General features: G+C 42.5%; 1 protein-coding gene across 2 annotated transcripts; it reads left to right on the top strand.

Annotated features, from left to right (window-relative positions):
• The first annotated feature begins 357 nt into the window (after positions 1-357).
• Positions 358-18,802, top strand: MPC1 (mitochondrial pyruvate carrier 1). 2 transcript variants are annotated; one of them, XM_074948753.1, is made up of 5 exons: positions 358-647; positions 1,152-1,155; positions 11,490-11,586; positions 17,373-17,505; positions 18,017-18,802. In XM_074948753.1, exons 1-5 carry the CDS (start codon positions 577-579, stop codon positions 18,033-18,035), a joined length of 324 nt encoding a protein of 107 aa, XP_074804854.1. In that variant the 5' UTR covers positions 358-576; the 3' UTR covers positions 18,036-18,802. The 2 variants fall into 2 exon arrangements, with proteins under 2 accessions (XP_074804854.1, XP_074804853.1); XM_074948752.1 differs by lacking the exons at positions 358-647; positions 1,152-1,155 and adding an exon at positions 7,746-7,848.
• The last annotated feature ends 637 nt before the right edge of the window (positions 18,803-19,439 follow it).

Raw genomic sequence — 19,439 nt, 5'->3', positions numbered from 1 at the left:
GGTAACACGCTGGCAGGCAGGCAGGCCTTGTGGGGGTCAATCGCCCCTCTGCCTCTCCCAGGCTGGACGGGCACTGTTATCTAGGGGGGGCGTCTGTAGGTGGGAGCGCGCTCCCCGCGCAGCCACAGCCCCGCTTACAGCAGCAGCCGCTGCAAGTGCCCTTGACACAGCAAGTCAAGAGGCGGGCAGAAGACCGGAGAAGCCAGCAGCCAATAGCGACTCACAAACCCGCCGCTTTCGTCTCCGCGGGCGACACCAGCTTCTTAGCATTTGTCTTTGAGCTTTTACGACGTAACGTTCCCTCCTCCCGCCGCGCTACTTTACGCGGCCGCTCGCCTCCCCCTCCTCTGAGGCAGGGTAGGGGGCGGGGCGGTCGGGGCCAATGACCGGCCAGAGCGCCATGGCGACGGAGGCGGTGGCGCTGCCGTAAAGCGAAAGCCGAGGGGCGTCGCGCGGAGCCGGTTTGACCCAGGTGCTGGGGGCAGGTGTCATTGGAGTTGGGGACGCGGAGCGAGCGGGGTAGGCGCCGCGCTCCCTGCCTCCTTCCCCGCCCGGTGCCCGATACCCCCTGCCGCCATGGCGGGGGTGCTGGCCCGCAAGGCCGCGGACTATGTGCGCAGCAAGGACTTCAGGGACTATCTGATGAGGTGAGAGCGGCGGGGGCCGGCTGGGCGCGGCTCTGCCCGGCGACTGTGCGCCCCGCCCCCCTGCCGCGCGCGGGGGCTGTTGTGGGCCGTTTAACCGGCCCTTCGACTGGCCCGTCTGGGTCCCTGCGCGCTCGGATTCTGGCTCTCACGAGCGGCTCGTGCCGCAGCGCCGCCGTGCGAGAGGGGGGCTGCTCGGCCGCGCGGTGGCGGCCGCTGAAGCGAGGGAGCGGTCCCGGGGCGAGCCGGCTGGCTGGGGTGGGCGGGGCAGGAGAGGGGAGGGCTGGCGGCGCGCGCAGTGACTGCCGTTGGCGCCGCGAGGTTGGGTCAAGGAGGCGGTGTTCCCACAACCGCCGAGAAACCCCTTCCCGCCGTGCCAGCGTCGCGCCACCAGCGTAGCCGGGCGGGTGTCGCTGACATACCGTCGGCCTGTGGCCCTGATTCGCTGCTGTCCGCTGGTGAATCGCAGTTCGCGACTGGCCTCCTCGTTTACATAAATTTGCGAAGCACAGTGCGCGTCGTGTCGCTCACAAGAGGCAACCGCAGCGCCTGCTCCCTTTTCGCGTGTGTAAATCTGTTGTAATTTGAGCAACGCTCAGAGGAGCACCAAGTATACTATGAAAACAGGCCACAGAAACCTTGCGACGTTCTGCTTACCTTTTTTAATGGATGGGCAATTTAATTATTACTGTCATCATCGTGGATAAGACGGGGTTTGTAGCATTTGTGCTAGGGCAGGTAAACTGTCATGTCAGTTTTACAAGGCAAAAATGGTATATGCTTGTACTTTATGATGCAGGCTCTAATTATATAAGCATAAAGAGGCCAAATAATTTTTACTGGCAATCTTAAGGCATTTCTTGAATTTTGAGTGATTGACTTTGCAAAATTAATGTTTTTATAATATTGGTTTTTGTGTATAATTTCCTATCTTTAAAGAAAAAACCTTCCAACAGCTGGAACCATATTCATCCCCAGCTTGGGTTGTCAACAGGGTTTGGATCTTTAGAGCCACATTACATACATAGGGGCTGGAACAAGAGGTGTAGGGGGTGCTGCAGCACCCCCTGACTTGAAGTGGTTTCCATTATTTACAGGATTTACAGTGTGGTTCAGTGGCCTACAGCACCTCCACTATAAAAATTGTTCCAGCACCCCTGACTGCATACTCTATCAGCTCAAGTGGTAGAAGTAACTGTTAGATGCTAAACAGCCTACTACACGTATATGGACCAACCACTAGAAGTGGTGAATTACACACTTTGCCTGGTTTCAGAGTAGCAGCTGTGTTAGTCTGTATTCGCAAAAAGAAAAGGAGTACTTGTGGCACCTTAGAGACTAACAAATTTATTTGAGCATAAGTTTTCGTGAGCTACAGCTCACTTCATTGCTCAGCTATTTGCTGACAGCAGAGGAATGTAGACACTTCGGTTTCATAGGTTCAGTTTCAGGTTCTGGAGGGGAATGTTACAGTTAGACTCTTGTGTGCCCAGCCTGTTCCTCTTGTAGCCGCTCAGTACTCAAATAGAGTGGCTTCCTTCTCTTCATTGCCCGTCGCCAGCTGAATTTACAGGAAGGAGTTGTCTTGAACTCCAATTCTTGTGTCTAGTGCCACAGGGGCCTACAGCAGCTGTAAGGAGCAATTTCCGGGAGGTCCTGCTCAGCCCCTGCAGTTCTGGGGTGGAGCCTGGCTAGTAAAAATGGAGTCTTCAGAGCATTTAACTCCCAGAATCTAACAAGTCTCTACTGAGCATATGTGAACTGTTTTTTTTTTGTTTGTTTGTTTTTTCAGAGGCTCATAACTTGGCCAAATTTGAGCAAATTTTCATGGGGACAGCATAAGGCATAGATCCCTTACGTCAAGGCAACCCTGCCACTCCCTTCCAAATTTCAGATTCTTGTAAGAAAGCATGGAGGTGCTAGAGCTTATCAACAAAATGGTTGTAAGAATTTTTTTAACATTGGCAAAACAGTGGGATATTTTCCCTATTAATCTTATTTTCAGAAATACTGAACTATTTTGACTTAAAATATTTTAAAAAAATAATAATCTTTTGTCCACTTGAGGCACACAAAGACCAGAGGAAATTTCAGCCCAAATTATTTGTTTGGCAAAGTTATAAGTAAGTGAAAACAGAGTTGTATAATGGTAAGTGTCAGGCAATCTTAACTCAGGAACCGGCTCTGCTTATAGTATTTTCTCAACACTAATGGTGCTTGATGTTGAGCAAACACAAAAGACAACATAATTGTTGCTCAAAGGAACTTTCTGTCTAGTATAGACACAAGCAAGCATAGTATGCAGGAGATAGTGCAAGCTTTGGTGGAGAAATCTTGTAGTAATCAAAATTTAGGCTTTGTGGGAGAAGTCTGTCAGAAAAGGAGATTTGGCACCACCTGAAGCAAGTTCAGACAGAAAGGATAGATGAAAAGTGTGAAGACATGAAGGATTCCAAGACAACAATAAGGAGAAGATTTGAGTCGAAGCAAAATGAAGGAGAGTAGGAAAAATCGGAGCAGACGAGTAGGAAAAATCGGAGCAGACATGTAGGTATGGCTCGAAATAACTCAAGGACTCTAAAGGTTTTCAGGACAATATATTTCATTTAACACTATCCTCTTAAGTTGGAAGTGTCCAGTTGTTCTAGTTATAACATAACTGAACTTGGAGCATGTATATAATGTAAATGTCTGTCATGTACATATCTAATAAAACACTGATCTAATTTCTTTTTTAATGGACAAAAGAGGCAGATGTTGTGATCAGTCATCCCACCTTAAGAACATTACCCATACCACATTCCATGATGTGGGAACATTTTTTTGCAGAAAAGATGGCTGGGTTTTTGTTTGTTTTTTTTGGTTTTTTGTTTGTTTGTTTGTTTTTTTTCTCCTTCAGTTATTTTAAAGGCTTACCAGTCTGGAAGGAACTTGCTAAACAGGATACCATATTGTTCCAAATCTTAATTTCTTTAATGTTTCAAAGGGCTCTGGTTTCATGGTGTTGCTTTCTACGTACGTACTTATTCGATCCTATCTCTTCCCGAATTATCATCTGTTAGATTTTTACAGTTTTAGTGTACTAGAAATCTTTTTTTAAGTTGATTATTTTGTCCAGTGTGTATTTATAAGCTCCACTTTGTATGAACACAGTTTCTTGTCTTACTGGGAGCCTGTAACTGTGATCTTGATTCCAAAGATTGAAGTTGAAGAATTGCGAAGACTCAAAGGATACCAGCCAAAAATCTCCATTTTAGCCATGACACAGGAAAAATATAAAAATCATACCTTCAAATTGTGTTGTCTTCCTAGGCTCCTTATTGTAGGCCTTTCCTTTCCCAAATTGGCTTTCCTGGAGAAGGTTACCTATCTACCCTCCTCTTACAGGGATAGCAACATATCACGGGGTATTTAGATGAATTATGACTGAGACAACAACTTTGCAAGTCATCAAAGTGCATCCGTAAATGCATTTTAAATCAGGCTCTTTTAATGTGTAACATGTTTAAATTCATAGTGGGTTTTTTCGAATCCTATACCCACAATTCACTTTTGATAAACAAACTTAGTGCCTCCTATGTCTCAAGATAGATGTTGATTCTAAATTCTGTAATATAACAAATCATCCTATTAAACTGTGTTCTAAGTATGTAATCAGTTGATTCAACAGATGCTGTAACAACCCTTAAGTTCTGGTTTCTCTGAAATGATTATTAAATAGGGATCTAAATGCCCGTATGTCCAACTATATGTACACAATTGACCATCAGTTTTTTTACCCTACATTTTTTTTCAATGTCATGGTTAACATCCCTCCTTCGTCAAAGGCCAGCACAGTGCTCATGCATCAGTTAAGTTCCACTCAAGCCTTATTATTCTGCTGAATTGTGGCTTACATGAAGCATAAGTCTTGAGTGGGTTTCACCCATCAGATACTACCACTGAAGCCTTTATCATGACCATCTTTCATGCCAGAGCTGAAAGAGGACAGACTCACCGTTAGACCAGACGAGATCTGGTTATAACAAGAACCTTTTGTGTAAATAGTAGGGTACTAATGAAGGGAATTTCATGCATGTAAATCAAATCCCAGAGTCTAAAAAACCCACAATGGACACCAATCATCATAATCCCTTGTTGACCCTCTGAAGGGTGCCACTTGAGAGCCACTTCCTGAACTGCACCTGGGCCTCATCTGCAACTCAGGACAGCTCAGTGTGAGGCACCATTAAAAGCCAGCAGAGCACCATTGGTTGTAATACACTATTATTCATGATTGATAAAGTGGACACTAAAATACCCTCTTTCCTGACTTTGGTCTCATGGGTCACCATGGCTCACAGATGACCCACGAGGGGGAGGGGGGGAGCAAATCACACATTTTCCATCTATGCTTGGCCAAGGCAATTGTGACAGTTGCTGGTGAATGTGGATGCTTGCTATAGTCATTTCATGGCTCTGTCACCTTGACTAGTTCACTGTAATATACCTGAAACCTTCAGGAAGCTTAAGCTAGTACAGAATGTGCCTGACTGCTTGCCAGTCTTACAAAATGCACCCGTTGCTAGTGCTCTAAATTGCTCTGGCTACTATGTTGATTTTAATGTAGGGCTTGTCTACCTGAACAATTAGAGCATGGCAAGCTGGAGTATGACTCTGCCTTGCACCAGTGGCTCGTGATTTAATTGTCCTGCTGATATGTGTTAATCGAGCGCTTTGAGATAGTCCCCTTTGAAATGGGACTAGTTGGGAGCATCTTAACAAACTGTTAATGCACATCAGCAGGACAATTAATTCACCAACCACTGGTGCAAGGTAGATTCCCACCCCAGCTTGCCATGCTCTGATTGTTCAGGTAGACTAGCCCTTAGATTCCTAGCTGCTCCTTTTAGGGATTTCTAAGGGCTAGTCTACACTGGCAATGCTGCGCTTTAACTGTGGCTTGTATGGTCGCAGCAGAGCGCTGGGAGAGAGTTCTCCCAGTGCTCTTAAAAAACAAAAACAAAAAAAACCACCTCCACAAGGGGCATAGCTACCAGTGCTAGGAGCACGGCTGCCAGCATTGGTGCACAGTATACACTGGCGCTTTACAGCACTGAAACTCGCTGCGCTCAGCGGGGTGTTTTTTTCACACCCCTGAGCAAGAAAGTTGCAGCGCTGTACATTGCCAGTGTAGACAAGCCCTAAGCCTGACATGTTGTGACTAACCATATCATTCTCTCTCAGGAGGAGAGGGGCTCTGCTTTTGAAGGGTTGCACTTACCTTTGTGGAGATGGCTAACTGAGGATAGAGCCATTATGCTTCAGGAGCAAACATATATTGCAGTCTAATTACATCTAAGAATGGAGAGATTACAACATCTGTTGGTGAAACTGATCTGTTCTTGGCTGCAAAGCAGTGGGCTAAATATGTGTTTGCTTTTGAAGGAGGAGTTTGTGTAACCTTGGTTTTTCATATTCCTCCCACAGTGGTAGCTGTCCCAAGGGCAGATGAACAGAAAGGATTTGGTTGGGGGGAAAAGAATCTCCCCCATCTGGACAGGTTGTGAGTTCTACTGTTAAAATAACAGTATTTTAGACCCTGTTTCAGACTGAATTTAATTGGCATTAAACTTCCATTAGAATATGGACTTAAGTCTGAGAGTTCTTTTAACTGGCTTGACTAGCAGTGTTTCCACAAACATAGCTAAACATACATTGTAACTGTTTGCATGAAAATGGCACTTCCTGCCATCACTGCAACCATCAAAAAATGGACTAGATTCATCCTGATGTAACTGCTCTTCGGTGGAGTCAGGTGGAGACTGGCTCAATGATTATTGATTATGCAGACCAGTGGGGAAAACACATAAGTTACACAGTCATGAAGCTAACAAACTTGTGTCACATGTACTAAAATGGAGCTTACTAAAAAAAGTCTAAGGTGTTAATGAAGCATTCTCTCATGTCATATTTTAAAAAAACCTTGTTTTCTCAGCAGCCCAATAATAAGTTACTGTGGGGCATACCCAAAGAAGTCCACCTGCAGCATCTTGAATCCCCCAGTGAGCATGGTTACAAAATGGAAGAACACTAGAAATAATAGTGAAAACATGCCTTTGGTTCTACTGAATATGCATTTGAAAGTAGAGGCTGATAACTTAGATATGCAGGGGTACACGTTGGTAATGCACATACCTGTGGTAAGCTATTGCATCTAGACAGTATCTCAAACTAATAAGAGTAATGTCTTCAGAAACTTCTTACCATACAGACTCTAATGTAAGAGTACAGAATTGTGGGATTGCTTAGGGTAAAATTTGTGCATCTGAAGACAACGCATGGCAATTTCTAATGCATATTTGGTTTTGCCCTTTTATGTTCACCCTGTATCTTGTAGCAGCAGACAGTCCCAAATATGTGCCAGCAGCTAGCATTGACCCAACCATATCATACTGTAGTATATGAGTGTAATAGACTTCAATTAAGTGTTTTATGTATCAAGCCATTGAAGTTTGTCAACATAGAGATAATGTACAATATAACTGTGTTTTTAAGGTTGGGTCTCCTAAGCATTGTAACAGTGAAATCCTCATTGGCAACTTTCCATGAACTAGAGGGTAAATTTGATTCTTGATTTCTTTATCAAAAGCAAATGCAACTTCTTTTGTGATTTACATTGATTACTGCTTGTATGAATTCACCAGGAATAAAACTCTACACATCATTATATTTTTTTCTTAGTTTGTAGTTAGATGGAAGAGGCAGCCAGCCAAATTACTTTTAGAGCTCAGTTAGGCTTTTGACACCCTCTTCATCTTAAAAAAACTAGAGGTGGAATCCTGGCCCCATTGAAGTCCATGGCAAAACTCCCACTGCTACAGTGGGACCAGGATCTCACCCTAGTACATTAGATGAGAGAAAAGACTATTTAGAGGGTAAAATTTGTATTATATCAAGACAAGTGTTAAATATTTTTGGTTTTAGTATAATAACTTAATTGAGAAAGCGGCAAAGAGTCCTGTGGCACCTTAAAGACTTAGTCTGGATCTGTAAAAGCGGCAAACACGGCTACCCCTCTGATACTTGATTGAGAGAAATTGCTGCACCATAACTTATGTCTTCCACTCAAGATCAGTAATTTGAAGGAAACTAACTCTTTTCTGCTCCTCTTTCATGCATCATCTGAATGGTGAACCATAATGAATGCTGACAACATAGTACGGTAAGAAAAAGCTTTTTCTACTTCATTTCAGCTATTTGTAATCTTGCTGTACTAGCATTGTTATGAACTGACCTGACTCTGTCTAAGGAAGTGCATTACTAACCTTCAGGACTGGTGAGTTAATAAAAATTGTGCTCACACATGGGAGTAGAGAGGTATCAGGCTAACAATCCCCTCATCTAAGGAGGACTAAAGCAGCTAAGGAATCACTTCAGAAAGATATGGGTTTCCTTCACAGCTCCTCAGTCACTGTTTGCTAGGGGCATGGGATTGATTTAGATTTCCATCTCTGACTACTACACAGTCATGTGTTGTTGCTAGATTAATTGAATGTTTTATTTTTAACTGTGTTTACTTCAGACAGTAAACAGCACAGTCCTACAGCTTTCACTCTAGACTTTCTCTAATGGTCCAGTTATCTCCATTACTGAATCTGGAAATCATGGGTCGCTATATTGTGGGATTCAGTGTACTTGGTTAGTTCTGTACTATGGCTGACATAGAAGGCTATCCTACTCTATTTCCCATGTAGACAGAAAGGAGCCTGTACATGTGAAGTTACACTTTATTACATTTCTGTTGAATCCTCTTACTTTCTAGATGGAAAAACATAAAACTTCTGAGGGAGTTGGACAGAATGGCTGACGGGATTGGAAAGGGGATTGTGGAGCCTTTTACCTCTTGGTCTCCATTTCAGATGTGGTCCAGATCAGTAGTGATTGAAAGTTACTATTTAATGGCAGACTAGTGATTTATATGAAACAAGTTGAGTGGACTCTGACTTTCATTTCTAATGAACACCCCCATGTCACAATAATCATCGGACTTAATATCTTTTGTAGGCAGTCTAATAAGGAATCATAGAATATCAGGGTTGGAAGGGACCAGAGGAGATCATCTAGTCCAACCCCCTGCTCAAAGCAGGACCAATCCCCAATTAAATCATCCCAGCCAGGGCTTTGTCAGATGCTGAATGAACATAAACTACCCCCCAGAACAAGAAGCTAGTATTAAGTCTCCTAAGGCTAAAACTGTTTTGAGGGTAGATGGACAGCCACTTTCCAGTGATGTCATTGTGTCAGTCCTCAAGCACTAAATTCCACTATTTTAAACGAATCCAGAGAAAACTGTAGAGGTACTTAAAACGGTATTTTTGCCAATGTATGTGCAATTGCGGTTACAATCAGAATTTGCTTAAAGTGATGCATTAGCAACAGAAACTTAGGCTTGGGCTACGCTGGGGTGGGGGGTTCGAACTAAGATACGTAAGTATCTTAGTTCGACTTACCTGGCCATCCTCATGGCGGCGAGTCAACCGCAGCAGCTCCCCCGTCGACTCCGCTTACTCCTCCTGCTGAGGTGAAGTACAGGCGTCGATTCGGGGATCGATTTATCGTGTCTAGATGAGACGCGATAAATCGATCCGTGATAGAAAGATCGCTACCCGCCGATCCGGCGGGTAGTGAAGATGTACCCTTAGTTAGGATGTGGGCTAGAACGTACCTGCAGTCACATAAAAAAACTGTAGTTTTAAACAGAACATTGAAACTATTAAAATAACTTGGTTATATACAAGTCGTCCCCCCCCATAACAGATCACTGTTACTGAATTTCTGCTGCTGTGATTCTAGCTATTATAGCATATGTTAACTTACATTGATGTCTGAGTAGTAGGTGTCCCTAAACCACATGTGTCTTCACCTAGACATTGTCATTAATGTACAAATGAAATACCATAACTCTGAATGTTCTTGTTTTATGGGATTGTGAGTAGTAATGGATTGGTTAGATTTTAATTAGTGATTCCTCATGCATTTTCTTTCCCTATCAACTTTCATGTTCTTCCACATTTTCAGTAGTAGAAATGAAAGTTTTTATAACTTCTCTAGTCTTGTACTGTCCTTCACAAGTAAATTGTGTCACACTATTTAAACTTCTTAAACTAAACTGTTCGGATAAAATTTTCAGAAGCCTCCAAGTCCCATTGTCAGGCACTTAGGTCATTTTTGACAGTGTTACTTTGTGGTGTTTAGCCTTGCGACCTTAAACACATGAGGTCACTTCTCACTGTTAGGTGAGATAAAATTGCCAACCTTGCTGCAAAACAGCACTTAACGCAGCAAAACTGATCATGGGGGTTATTTTAGCTGTTTTTTATAAGCTTTCTACCTCTTTTCTCATACATGGGCATCCACTAATCTGAACACTACTAATGAGTTAGATCTGCTTATTCTGCCACAGTAGAGGCAGTTTAGATTCTGTCTTCCTTCCTTTGAGTTGGGGGTGGAAGCAAAGCTGTCTCTATTCTAGTGGAGTGCACACGTAAAATCCACAAGTTCCTGTCCGGACCATTGGATGGCCTTCCGCAGATGAACTAAAATTACAGGTGAAGGACCCATTTTCCCCCTGCTTCTCTCCCCCAATATGCTCCCTTGTTCTGAATCACTAGAATATGTGTAACGTTAATATTAAAATAGATGCAAAAGTGGTGTTAACTGGCTGCAAAGAATTCCAGCTTTCACTTGCAAATAGGTATCCTAATGGCCTTAGAAGTTAGCCAACTTGCTGGTCTTGTGTGTAGTTTTTGTTAGGAGGAGAAATTCCTGATAGGTATTTATTTGATGCAATCATTTCTATTTACATAGAACGTACATAAAATCCTGTTTCCCTGAACACAGGACACCGTTTCTGTGCTCACAGTTCCAAGCCTCTTTCAGCCAGCACTCTGCCCCAAAGCTTTCTCTCTCTTTTTATGATCATGCTCTAAGTTCTTATCTGGGTTTTTTGCTTCCATTTCTCTGTTTCTGTGGTGTTTCTTTTCTCATGCACACGCACAGATACACAGTTGGAACTAAAAGCAGGGATGAGGGTTTGACTTATCAGACTCCCAGGAAACTCCTTGAACCAAATGGCTCAGACACAGCCGAGACTTGTATGCTGTCTAGTCTTTGGGCAGTGGTTTTCCATTGCTTCAGCTATCACTAAACAAAGAGCATTTAACTGTTCTCATTTACCTAAAGGAAAGGTGGTTATTGCCCAACAGCTTCCACAATGTGGCATGATTGCCAAGAGCTTAGGTATGCTTGTTGGGAGCAATCTAGCCTGCAGCATAATGCTGGAATGCCCCTTTAAGTTATTCACTGAGGTATTTTGCACTGAGGTTTTTTTTCCTGCCTTCATGTTGAATAGTGGTTTGGAGAATTTCTTGTATGAACAAGATGCACTATTTGTTTGCATAAGTTGTCTGTAGACTCTAGCATAAACTGAGGTTACAGTAGTGACCACAGAGTGGGTTCTGTTGCCACTTGACAGCCTGGGAAGAATGGTGTGTTCTGTCCTTGTCCCCCATAGGACAAACTATGCCAAACCCATCTACATGGGTTTGGGAAAGTCGGGAGGATTTTTCCCTGCAGTGGAAAGGATGAGACCCTTATTTGACAAGTGGTTTTTTTCCCCTCCACTTAAGTGTGCTTGAAAGCTGTCTCTATTCTAACTTGAAAGGAAGCTATAACACACTACTACTCTTCCAGAACTTCCTCTCTTAAAAAAAAATAAGAATAACATGTAGATGTTACTAGAAAAAAATGAAATCTTTCAAAATTAGAGGATAAACTCTTTGGTTCCTTCCACTTTATTTACAGCACTTTTGGGGACCGGTAGCCAACTGGGGACTCCCTATTGCTGCTATTAATGACATGAAGAAATCTCCAGAGATCATTAGTGGCCGAATGACATTTGGTAAGAAACAGGGTTGAAATTGGGACAGACTTAAAATGTCAGACTACTTAAAGTCCATAAAAAACTTTCCAAATGCTACGCTTCAACCACTAATTTTAGTTTAACACATCTGTAAACTCTCTTGTTGCATCTAAAATATTGTGGATGTAAGTTTTAAAAAATGACTAGTAACTTCTGGGTACTTTTTCTTTTTCTTTTTTGAGGTGCCCAACTTGAAACATCTTAAAGGGAGCAGGTTTTTTTTTCCAGAGGGTGGATACTCCGTAATTAGTGTAGATTTAGGGGGGAGCTCTGAAAAGTGTCTCAAGTGTGGGCATTCAAAATCAGTAGTTGCTTTAGAAAATTTAATCCTCTTTGTCTACTACTGTATAATGTTAGTTCCTGAACGTTTTCCTAACTTATTTCCAGTGTTAACTTGTTACTGTCTCCCTCTTGTACCAGAGCTCTCACTGATGCTGCTTCTGTGTGGTATGGAATTTAAGTTTATAATACTTGCCAACTGGAGAACTTTGAAAGGGAATGTCTTCTGAAGTTGCCTGCACCTTAGTAACAGAATTAAATTGCCTTTAGAGAGTAACAACTGTCTGTTAGAAGGTTTTCTACAAATGCAAGGGAGTTGCAATCACTCTTTAAAACTACTCCTTACCGTTCATTCGCTCTGCGTTCTGTTCAGAAGTTTTGCTGCTTGGAAATGCAAGAGTCGTTTCATTTAAACGCTTGTTTTTCCTGGAATGTACTTTTCCTGGACACTTTGCCCTAGTGTCTGCTTTCCTTCTGATATATTGGATTTCCTTTCTTCTTGCATGATAAAAATAAAACCAAACAAAAATCCTTTAAGTTTAATATACAGTTCTTACTTACATAATGACATTTACATTAGCCAAAGTATAGTGCCTTCCACTTAATTTGTTCAATAGTCTTTTGAGCAAATTCCCACAAAGCAAAAACGTGTGCTTATTATAACAAAACATCTGACTTCTACCCATTTAATCTGATTGCTTCAAACAAGTATTATTGGATAATTGAGTCACTGTCTATTGAACATTGCGCTCAAGATGGCCAATATTGCTTACTGAGATGGAAGACCCCTTTGGCATTGTTACTAACATAAACACTGCTTTGTTCTATGCAAGCTATGAAATACGCTTCAGTGATCAACTGCTCAGCTCAACCAAAGTGAGGCACATCCAGACAGGAAAATACAGTATACCATTTTTTTTCTTATATGGCATTCACATGCAATATAGTGAAATTTTCTGAAACCTTTTTCAAATTTCATCCAGAACAAGACTTTAAGATCTTCACTAGCAAGCCTATTTCTTGCACAGCAAAAATTCCCACTGTGTCAAGAGCATAAATCATCATTTGTACTTTTTGGCAGTTAATTTTCTCTTCTGCTTGTGGATAATTGAGGTATCAAAATATAAACAGAGAAAATTACACACATAGGATGAAAAATGTGACTTGCTTTTAAAAAAAAAAACTGCACTGGCAGTGAGAATTTTTTTAACCTCTCGAGTTCCTCTTTTTCTAAGTGACTGGATTTGGTCCCTGATATACAGAATTTATGTATATCTGTCAGCTGACTAGGCCATAAGACTCCTGTTGAAAACTAAAACCAACATTTTTGATTAGCCCTCTAAACATTGCAGAGAACTCACTCTCCTTGTACGTAAGTGTTCCAACTGAAGTCTGAGTTTTTGAGTAAGATGAGCAGAACTTGCCCTTGATAAAGGAAATAATGTAGTATAAATCCCAATAGGGGCTTGACTAGCAAGCCTCTTTTAAAATAACAAAACGTGGAGCTACATGCACAAAAGAACTTGGGCGTGGTGATGCTGAGCATTGCCCTGATTAATGTTTAGGCACTTACAAAATCACTAGGATTCACAAAGCCTGAGTTCAGCACCTAGGCTCCCTATACAATGAATAGGGAAAGAGAGATGCCTTAAAAAGGGATTCACAAAAGCCAGCATGCTAGGTGAGTCGTTGCCTAAGCTAGCCAATGGGAGATGCCAAACTGAGAGGTGTGTACTAAGCCCTGCCCCTCTGAGACAGGTGCTTGAAGTCTGGGATAGGTGCTTCCCTCTGACTGGGATTCTCCACTGCAAACCCTCTCTTGGTGCTAGGTGCCTGTTTAGCAAGAAGATGGGGAAGAAAGGCGGAGGAGAAGGACCTCTCTTATAACTTTTAGCCAGTGGTGTCATTTCAGAAAAATTTTGGGGAGGGGGAGACTGTTTAACGTATAGAAGTTTGTGTGATTATATTGCATTCTGCAAGATCTCAGGGTTGGGAGGGAACTGCTCCCCTTGCTCCATCGCAAATTATGTCCCTTCTTTTAGTCCAGTGGTTCAGGTACTCACCTGTGATGTGGGAGATCCCCTGCTTCAAATCCCCCTTGCAAGTGAGGGGGAGAAGGGACTTGAACTGGGCTCTGACACCTCTCATGTGAGTGCCCTAACCACTGGGCTATGGGATATTCTGATATGGGACTCCCTAAGGCTTGGTCTATGCTTTGAGCTAGGGGTGTGAGTCCCAGCTCCAGTGGACGTACTTGTGTCCGCTCTCATCCAGCTAATGTGCTAAAGATAGTGTAGCCATGGTACCATGGACAGCAGCGAGTGTTGGCATGGGCTAGGTGCCCCAAGTACTTATCCACAGGGTCTGACAGCTTTGTATTCAGGGCTGCTAGCCCATGTTGCTGCTTTCCATGCTACCCTGGCTACACTATCTTTAGCGCACTAGCTTGATGAGAGCTGACACAAGTATTTTCACTGGAGCTGGGACTCTCACCCCTAGCTCAAAGCATAGACGTAGCCTCAGGGAGTCCCATATCAGAATATCCCATAGCCCAGTGCTTAGGGCACTCACCTGAGAGTTCGCAAATCCCTGCTCAAATCACTTCTCCCCCTCAGGTGGAGCAGGGATTTATGTAAGATCACCTATAGGGGCTTAAGCCTGCATGCAAGCTGTGAATGCATCAGATTGGGCCCTGCAGGCAAGTTAGGTAGAGGAATGCCTATCTTCCTGCAGTTGGTGAATTGCTCTGGGGCTTAGGCAGCCAGATGCCTGGCATGGGTCTGCTGTGCTCATGCTCAGTGGCAAAAACATAGGTGCCTAGGAAATTTTTACTGCAAAAACTTAGGTGCTGAGCAAGTTTAGGTGCCTACAGCAATCAGGGGCAGCTGAGTGGGGGTTTTGTGAATCCCAGTGGGGCCTGATTCTGTGTTTTTAGATGTCTCACAAAAGGAAATTGCCACTTTTAATCTAGCCCATGCTGCAGAAATTGATAAATAAAACACATCACTTCCTTTCCATCTTCACAGTGGAACTGCTTTGTCCTATGCAACTAATGAAAAGGGATATTTTGAACTAACTTTGTTCAGCCTTTAGAGTCCCCTTACTATATAGCTCAGAGGTGGGCAAACTATGGCCCGCAGGACCCTCCTGCCTGGCCCCAGAGCTCCTGGCCTGGGAGGTTAGCCCCTGGCCCCTCCCCTGCTATTCTCCCTCCCCCACAGCCTCAGTTCACTGCACTGAGGGCGCAGTGCTCTGGGCGGTGGGGCTGTGAGCTCCTGCGGCAGCGCAGCTGCAGAGCCTGGCCTGACCCAGCGCTCTTTGGTGCGCGGTGCATGGCTGGCTCCAGTTGGCCAGCGCGGCTGTAGCGCCGCCAGGAAATATGGTAAGGGGGCTGAGGGGTTTAGGGTGGTCCAGGGCGGGAGGGGGGGGCAGTCAGAGGGCAGGGAATGGGGGTTGAATGGGGGCAGGGGTCCCGGGGGGGCAGTCAGGAAGGAGAGGGGGGTTGGATGAGGCAGCAGCAGGCAGTCAGGGGCAGGAGTTCCGGGGACAGGGAGAAGGGGTGGTTGGATGCGGCAGGGGTCCCCAGGGGGCAGTTAGGAATGAGAGGAGGGGTTGGATGGGACGGTGGGGGGCAGTTGGGTGGGGGTTTCGGGGGCGGTAAGGGGACAGGGAGCAGGGGGGTTGGATGGGGGGGGGCGTCAAGGGGCGAGAAGCGGGGCCGGGCTACGCCATGCCTGGCTGTTTGGGGAGGCACACCCTCCCCTAACCGCCCCTTCATACAATTTCCGAAACCCATGCGGCTCTCAGGCCAAAAAATTTGCCCGCCCCTGATATAGCTGATGCTGGGTGCTTAAAATTTTATTGCATTTACTGTACCTGTTTTGCAAGGTCTTCTTTTTGGTAAGTGTTGCACAGGTAAAATAGATGTTTCAGGCCAATGTTGAAACTAACCATCTTCTCCATATAGTGAAATAGTACATTCCAAATGGGATGAAAGCTTAAACATCCATTTTGGTTTTGGGAGGATTTTTAAATAGTGAAATTGCATAACACTTCAAAGATTTTGCGAAAGAACTTTGCTCCATCAAATATATGTATACTACAACATAATGTTTAGTTAGCTAGTTCAGTTTCAACTTAGTACCTGTTTACAAGCAGAAGGTTATATGACTGTTAAGAAATAGTTTTATTTATAATGTTTGATGCTGCAGTCATCCTTCAGCACTATTACAAAGGTTAGTAGGTGAGTATTTCTCTCCACAAAGCATAATTTTTGCTACAAGTTTGAATGAGTTGCTTTCATTTTGTACAAAATGAAAGTTCTTTCTGCCAGAAATGCAAACGATTCTCATAAAATATAAGGCTTTCTCTTCTGAGACAAGGTCTGTTGTCCTGTTGCCACAGAGCTGTTTCACTAGGGCTCACAAAAGATTTTCTTGCATCTGAATTTCCATCAAAAACTGAAAGCTTACACTACAGCAAAAATGTATTTTCCTTGGATTTAAATTTTCTACTCCCTTACCCTAAGAGCACTTAACTGCAGATTAAAATTGTTAATCATTTGTGTGCCTACCTTAAGTTAGACTTTCTCTTGTAAGTTGTCTATTTTGGAAAATGGGTTTTTTTGTTTTTGTTTTAACAAGGGGAGCGTTAGTTGCTTTTAAAAATGCTGTTAGTCCTTTCCTATCAAGAACTATACTTAAATATGGTAAGAATTATATTTTAAAGAAGGTTCTTGCTAGGAATGTGCCAATAGATTCAACTTTGTGAGAGGGCCTTATTTATTTAGGGCATGATCCAGCTCCCATTGGAATCAATATTGGCGGCAGTGGGAGATGGATTTGGACCCTGAACTGAAGATGCTTTGGTAACTTGTGTGTGGTTATAGGAAGCCACTGAGGGATTCAGAGATCCACAGCCATTGCAACTCTGTGTTTTGGATCCAAGCAAAACAGACAACTTATAGAATTGTTTGCCTCTGTTGAGGTGCTGCCATAGTAAAGGAGAAATGCATTCAGTAGTTGCTAAATAGTGGTTTGCCATAAAATTAGTATTGATTGCATGAAATGGTGTCTTAACAAATAGAAGTTTAAAATATTAGGTGGTAAGTTTCTCAAACATAAGCCAGTGATGGGTTTTTTATGGTTTTTTTTTTTAGTTTGGTTGGTTCTTTGGTTTTTGCCTTCCTCTGCAGCATGTGGGTGCAGGTCACTTGCCAGGATTATCTGGGTTATCTCACTTAATTGTTTTCCTGCCACTGCAGAGGCCTTGGGCATTGGTGCACTTTGGTCCTTCCTGTTCTCTTCCTGTGGCTTATAATAGTCTAGTCTCCAGTGGGCTGTAATACTTTGGTCTAAATTTAATTGTTGGGTTTAGTGTGTGGGTGATGGTTGTGGCCTGCAATATCCAGACTATATTATATGGTGGTTCCTTCTGGCCTTAAACTTGGACTCTCCCACTGACGCTATGTTGACTCTGTTTTACAGCACTGTGTTGTTACTCTTTGACTTTTATGAGATTTGCCTACAAGGTACAGCCAAGAAACTGGCTTCTGTTTGCATGTCACTTCACTAATGAAATCGCACAGCTAATCCAAGGAGGACGACTGATGAAATTCAAGTGAGTGAATTTTAAAATCCGTGTGGGGAAGGGGTAACAAATTGACACATGCTAGGGATGTTCTCTGTACATGAATTCAGATTAGAAGCATTGCAGTTTTTCATCTTCTATAATCAGCAATGACTATTAGCTGCCAGTTATTGTTGGTGCCTTCTGCGGTAACATCCCATTGCTAGTTGTTAATCTCGGTCACAGAGAGCAGCAGCTGAGAAGAAGGCTTCCCAGGAAACAAATTGCAGAAAAGCAAAGCAAATGCTGAACATTTCATTGCCTTCCTTGCCAACGCTGACACGATAGTTTAGGAACTCCCATCTTTTGGGACACTTAAAACTAAACTGCACAGAACAGGAAAGTTTAGGGACCAGTTTTGTTGTGGTAAGGTGATAAACCAGATAATTTAGTAAGTCTTTTTCATACCCAACCTTTGATTTTTACAGTATGTTCAAGCATTAGTCAATAATTGTAATTAAATACTAAGACCTTCACTGAATTCTCCTGTTTTTCTTGGTAGGATGGAAAAGAAGAACTAAATATCTTTATCTTGGAAAAACAAGGAATGTGCTCCTCATCGTGAATTACAACAAAGGAAAAACTCTACAGCTGCTGTGATGCAGACTTTTGCATTTTCTTCTCCATCATAAAAATTATCATGAATACAAAATCTTGCCAACATAAAACACATCATCCTTCCACTAAATTTTGTGGACTGCCTTTTTTGTAAAGTACTCTTCTGAATGTAAACAATTACATCTAACTCTTTGCTGCCTTACAAGTATTGACTTTTCTATTAATGAAATTACTTTCCAAATCATGTGTTCAATAATTTTTTTTAAAAGATGAGAACTTTTGTTTTTATTTAACCAGCTACATAACTGAATGGCACAGGATCATTTCATGCATCTCAAGCCTGCTAAATCAGTATGAACGTAGAGGTCAGTAAGACACAATTGTGGGTGGTGTAATTGTTCTGCATATTTAAACATTTTAGAAACCATTTAACATAGTACTTGGGGAGCATCCATTCCTGACTGTTTCAACATTAAAATTTGTATCAGACTTCAGCAATGTCTTGCTGATCTAAAAATATGTATTTGCAGACTTGCCAGTTCCAAGTTGCCAGGTCACTCACTGCATGTCTGTTTTCAGTAAAGTGACGAATGGATTTTTACCTGAAAGAGTAGGTTACTTATTTGTTTACATAATTCCTGCTCCCTAGTCACCTTGAGAGAAGCAAGAATTTCTTGTAAACCAAAGGAGGGTAACAGTGGTTACAAACATGCGTATTTAAGAAGCTTGACATGTTGTGGATTTTTATATTTTGTTAAACATATTTGTTTTGTGCACTTGGACCTCTGAAGGTTGCTCCAGTCCTTATTCAGGCAAAAAAACCTTCCCTTTACTTCAGTGGGAGCCTTGTCAGGGTAAGATCTGAAGGATAAAACTCCATTGTCTGGTTGCCTCCACATTGTGGCAGTCAAGTTTTTTTTTTTTTCTACTTGCTTGAAAGTGGCATCAACAACTGCAAATAATGCATACAACATAAAGAATGTATGCGACAGACATAATTTTATCAGTGAAATAACTTTTGGACAGTAAAATGTGTGTTCCAACCTAAGTATGTACCATCAAAAAGTTTTAATCAAAATAATGGCAATAAATAATTCCGATAAAACTCTGCAAGTAGTCTCTCTTCACAATAAAATTGAATATTCTTCTTATACTCCAGTATCAGATCTTAAAGGAAATCTCCTACATATGGGAAGTCTGATGATATAGGGGCCATTTTCTGTTGCAATGAGCTGAAGTTAAAATTAAACAAACTGGTGTACAAAAATTAAGTTACTGTTTTTACTGACTGTTGTGGAATTATTGGCATACAGTTGACAGACTTCTTTATATAGAGAGAAACTTTGTTATCCTTTACATACATGGGA

Source organism: Natator depressus, chromosome 3 (assembly GCF_965152275.1).
Source record: "Natator depressus isolate rNatDep1 chromosome 3, rNatDep2.hap1, whole genome shotgun sequence".
Lineage (NCBI taxonomy): Eukaryota > Metazoa > Chordata > Testudines > Cheloniidae > Natator > Natator depressus.
This window is presented reverse-complemented; position numbering and strand designations above follow the sequence as displayed.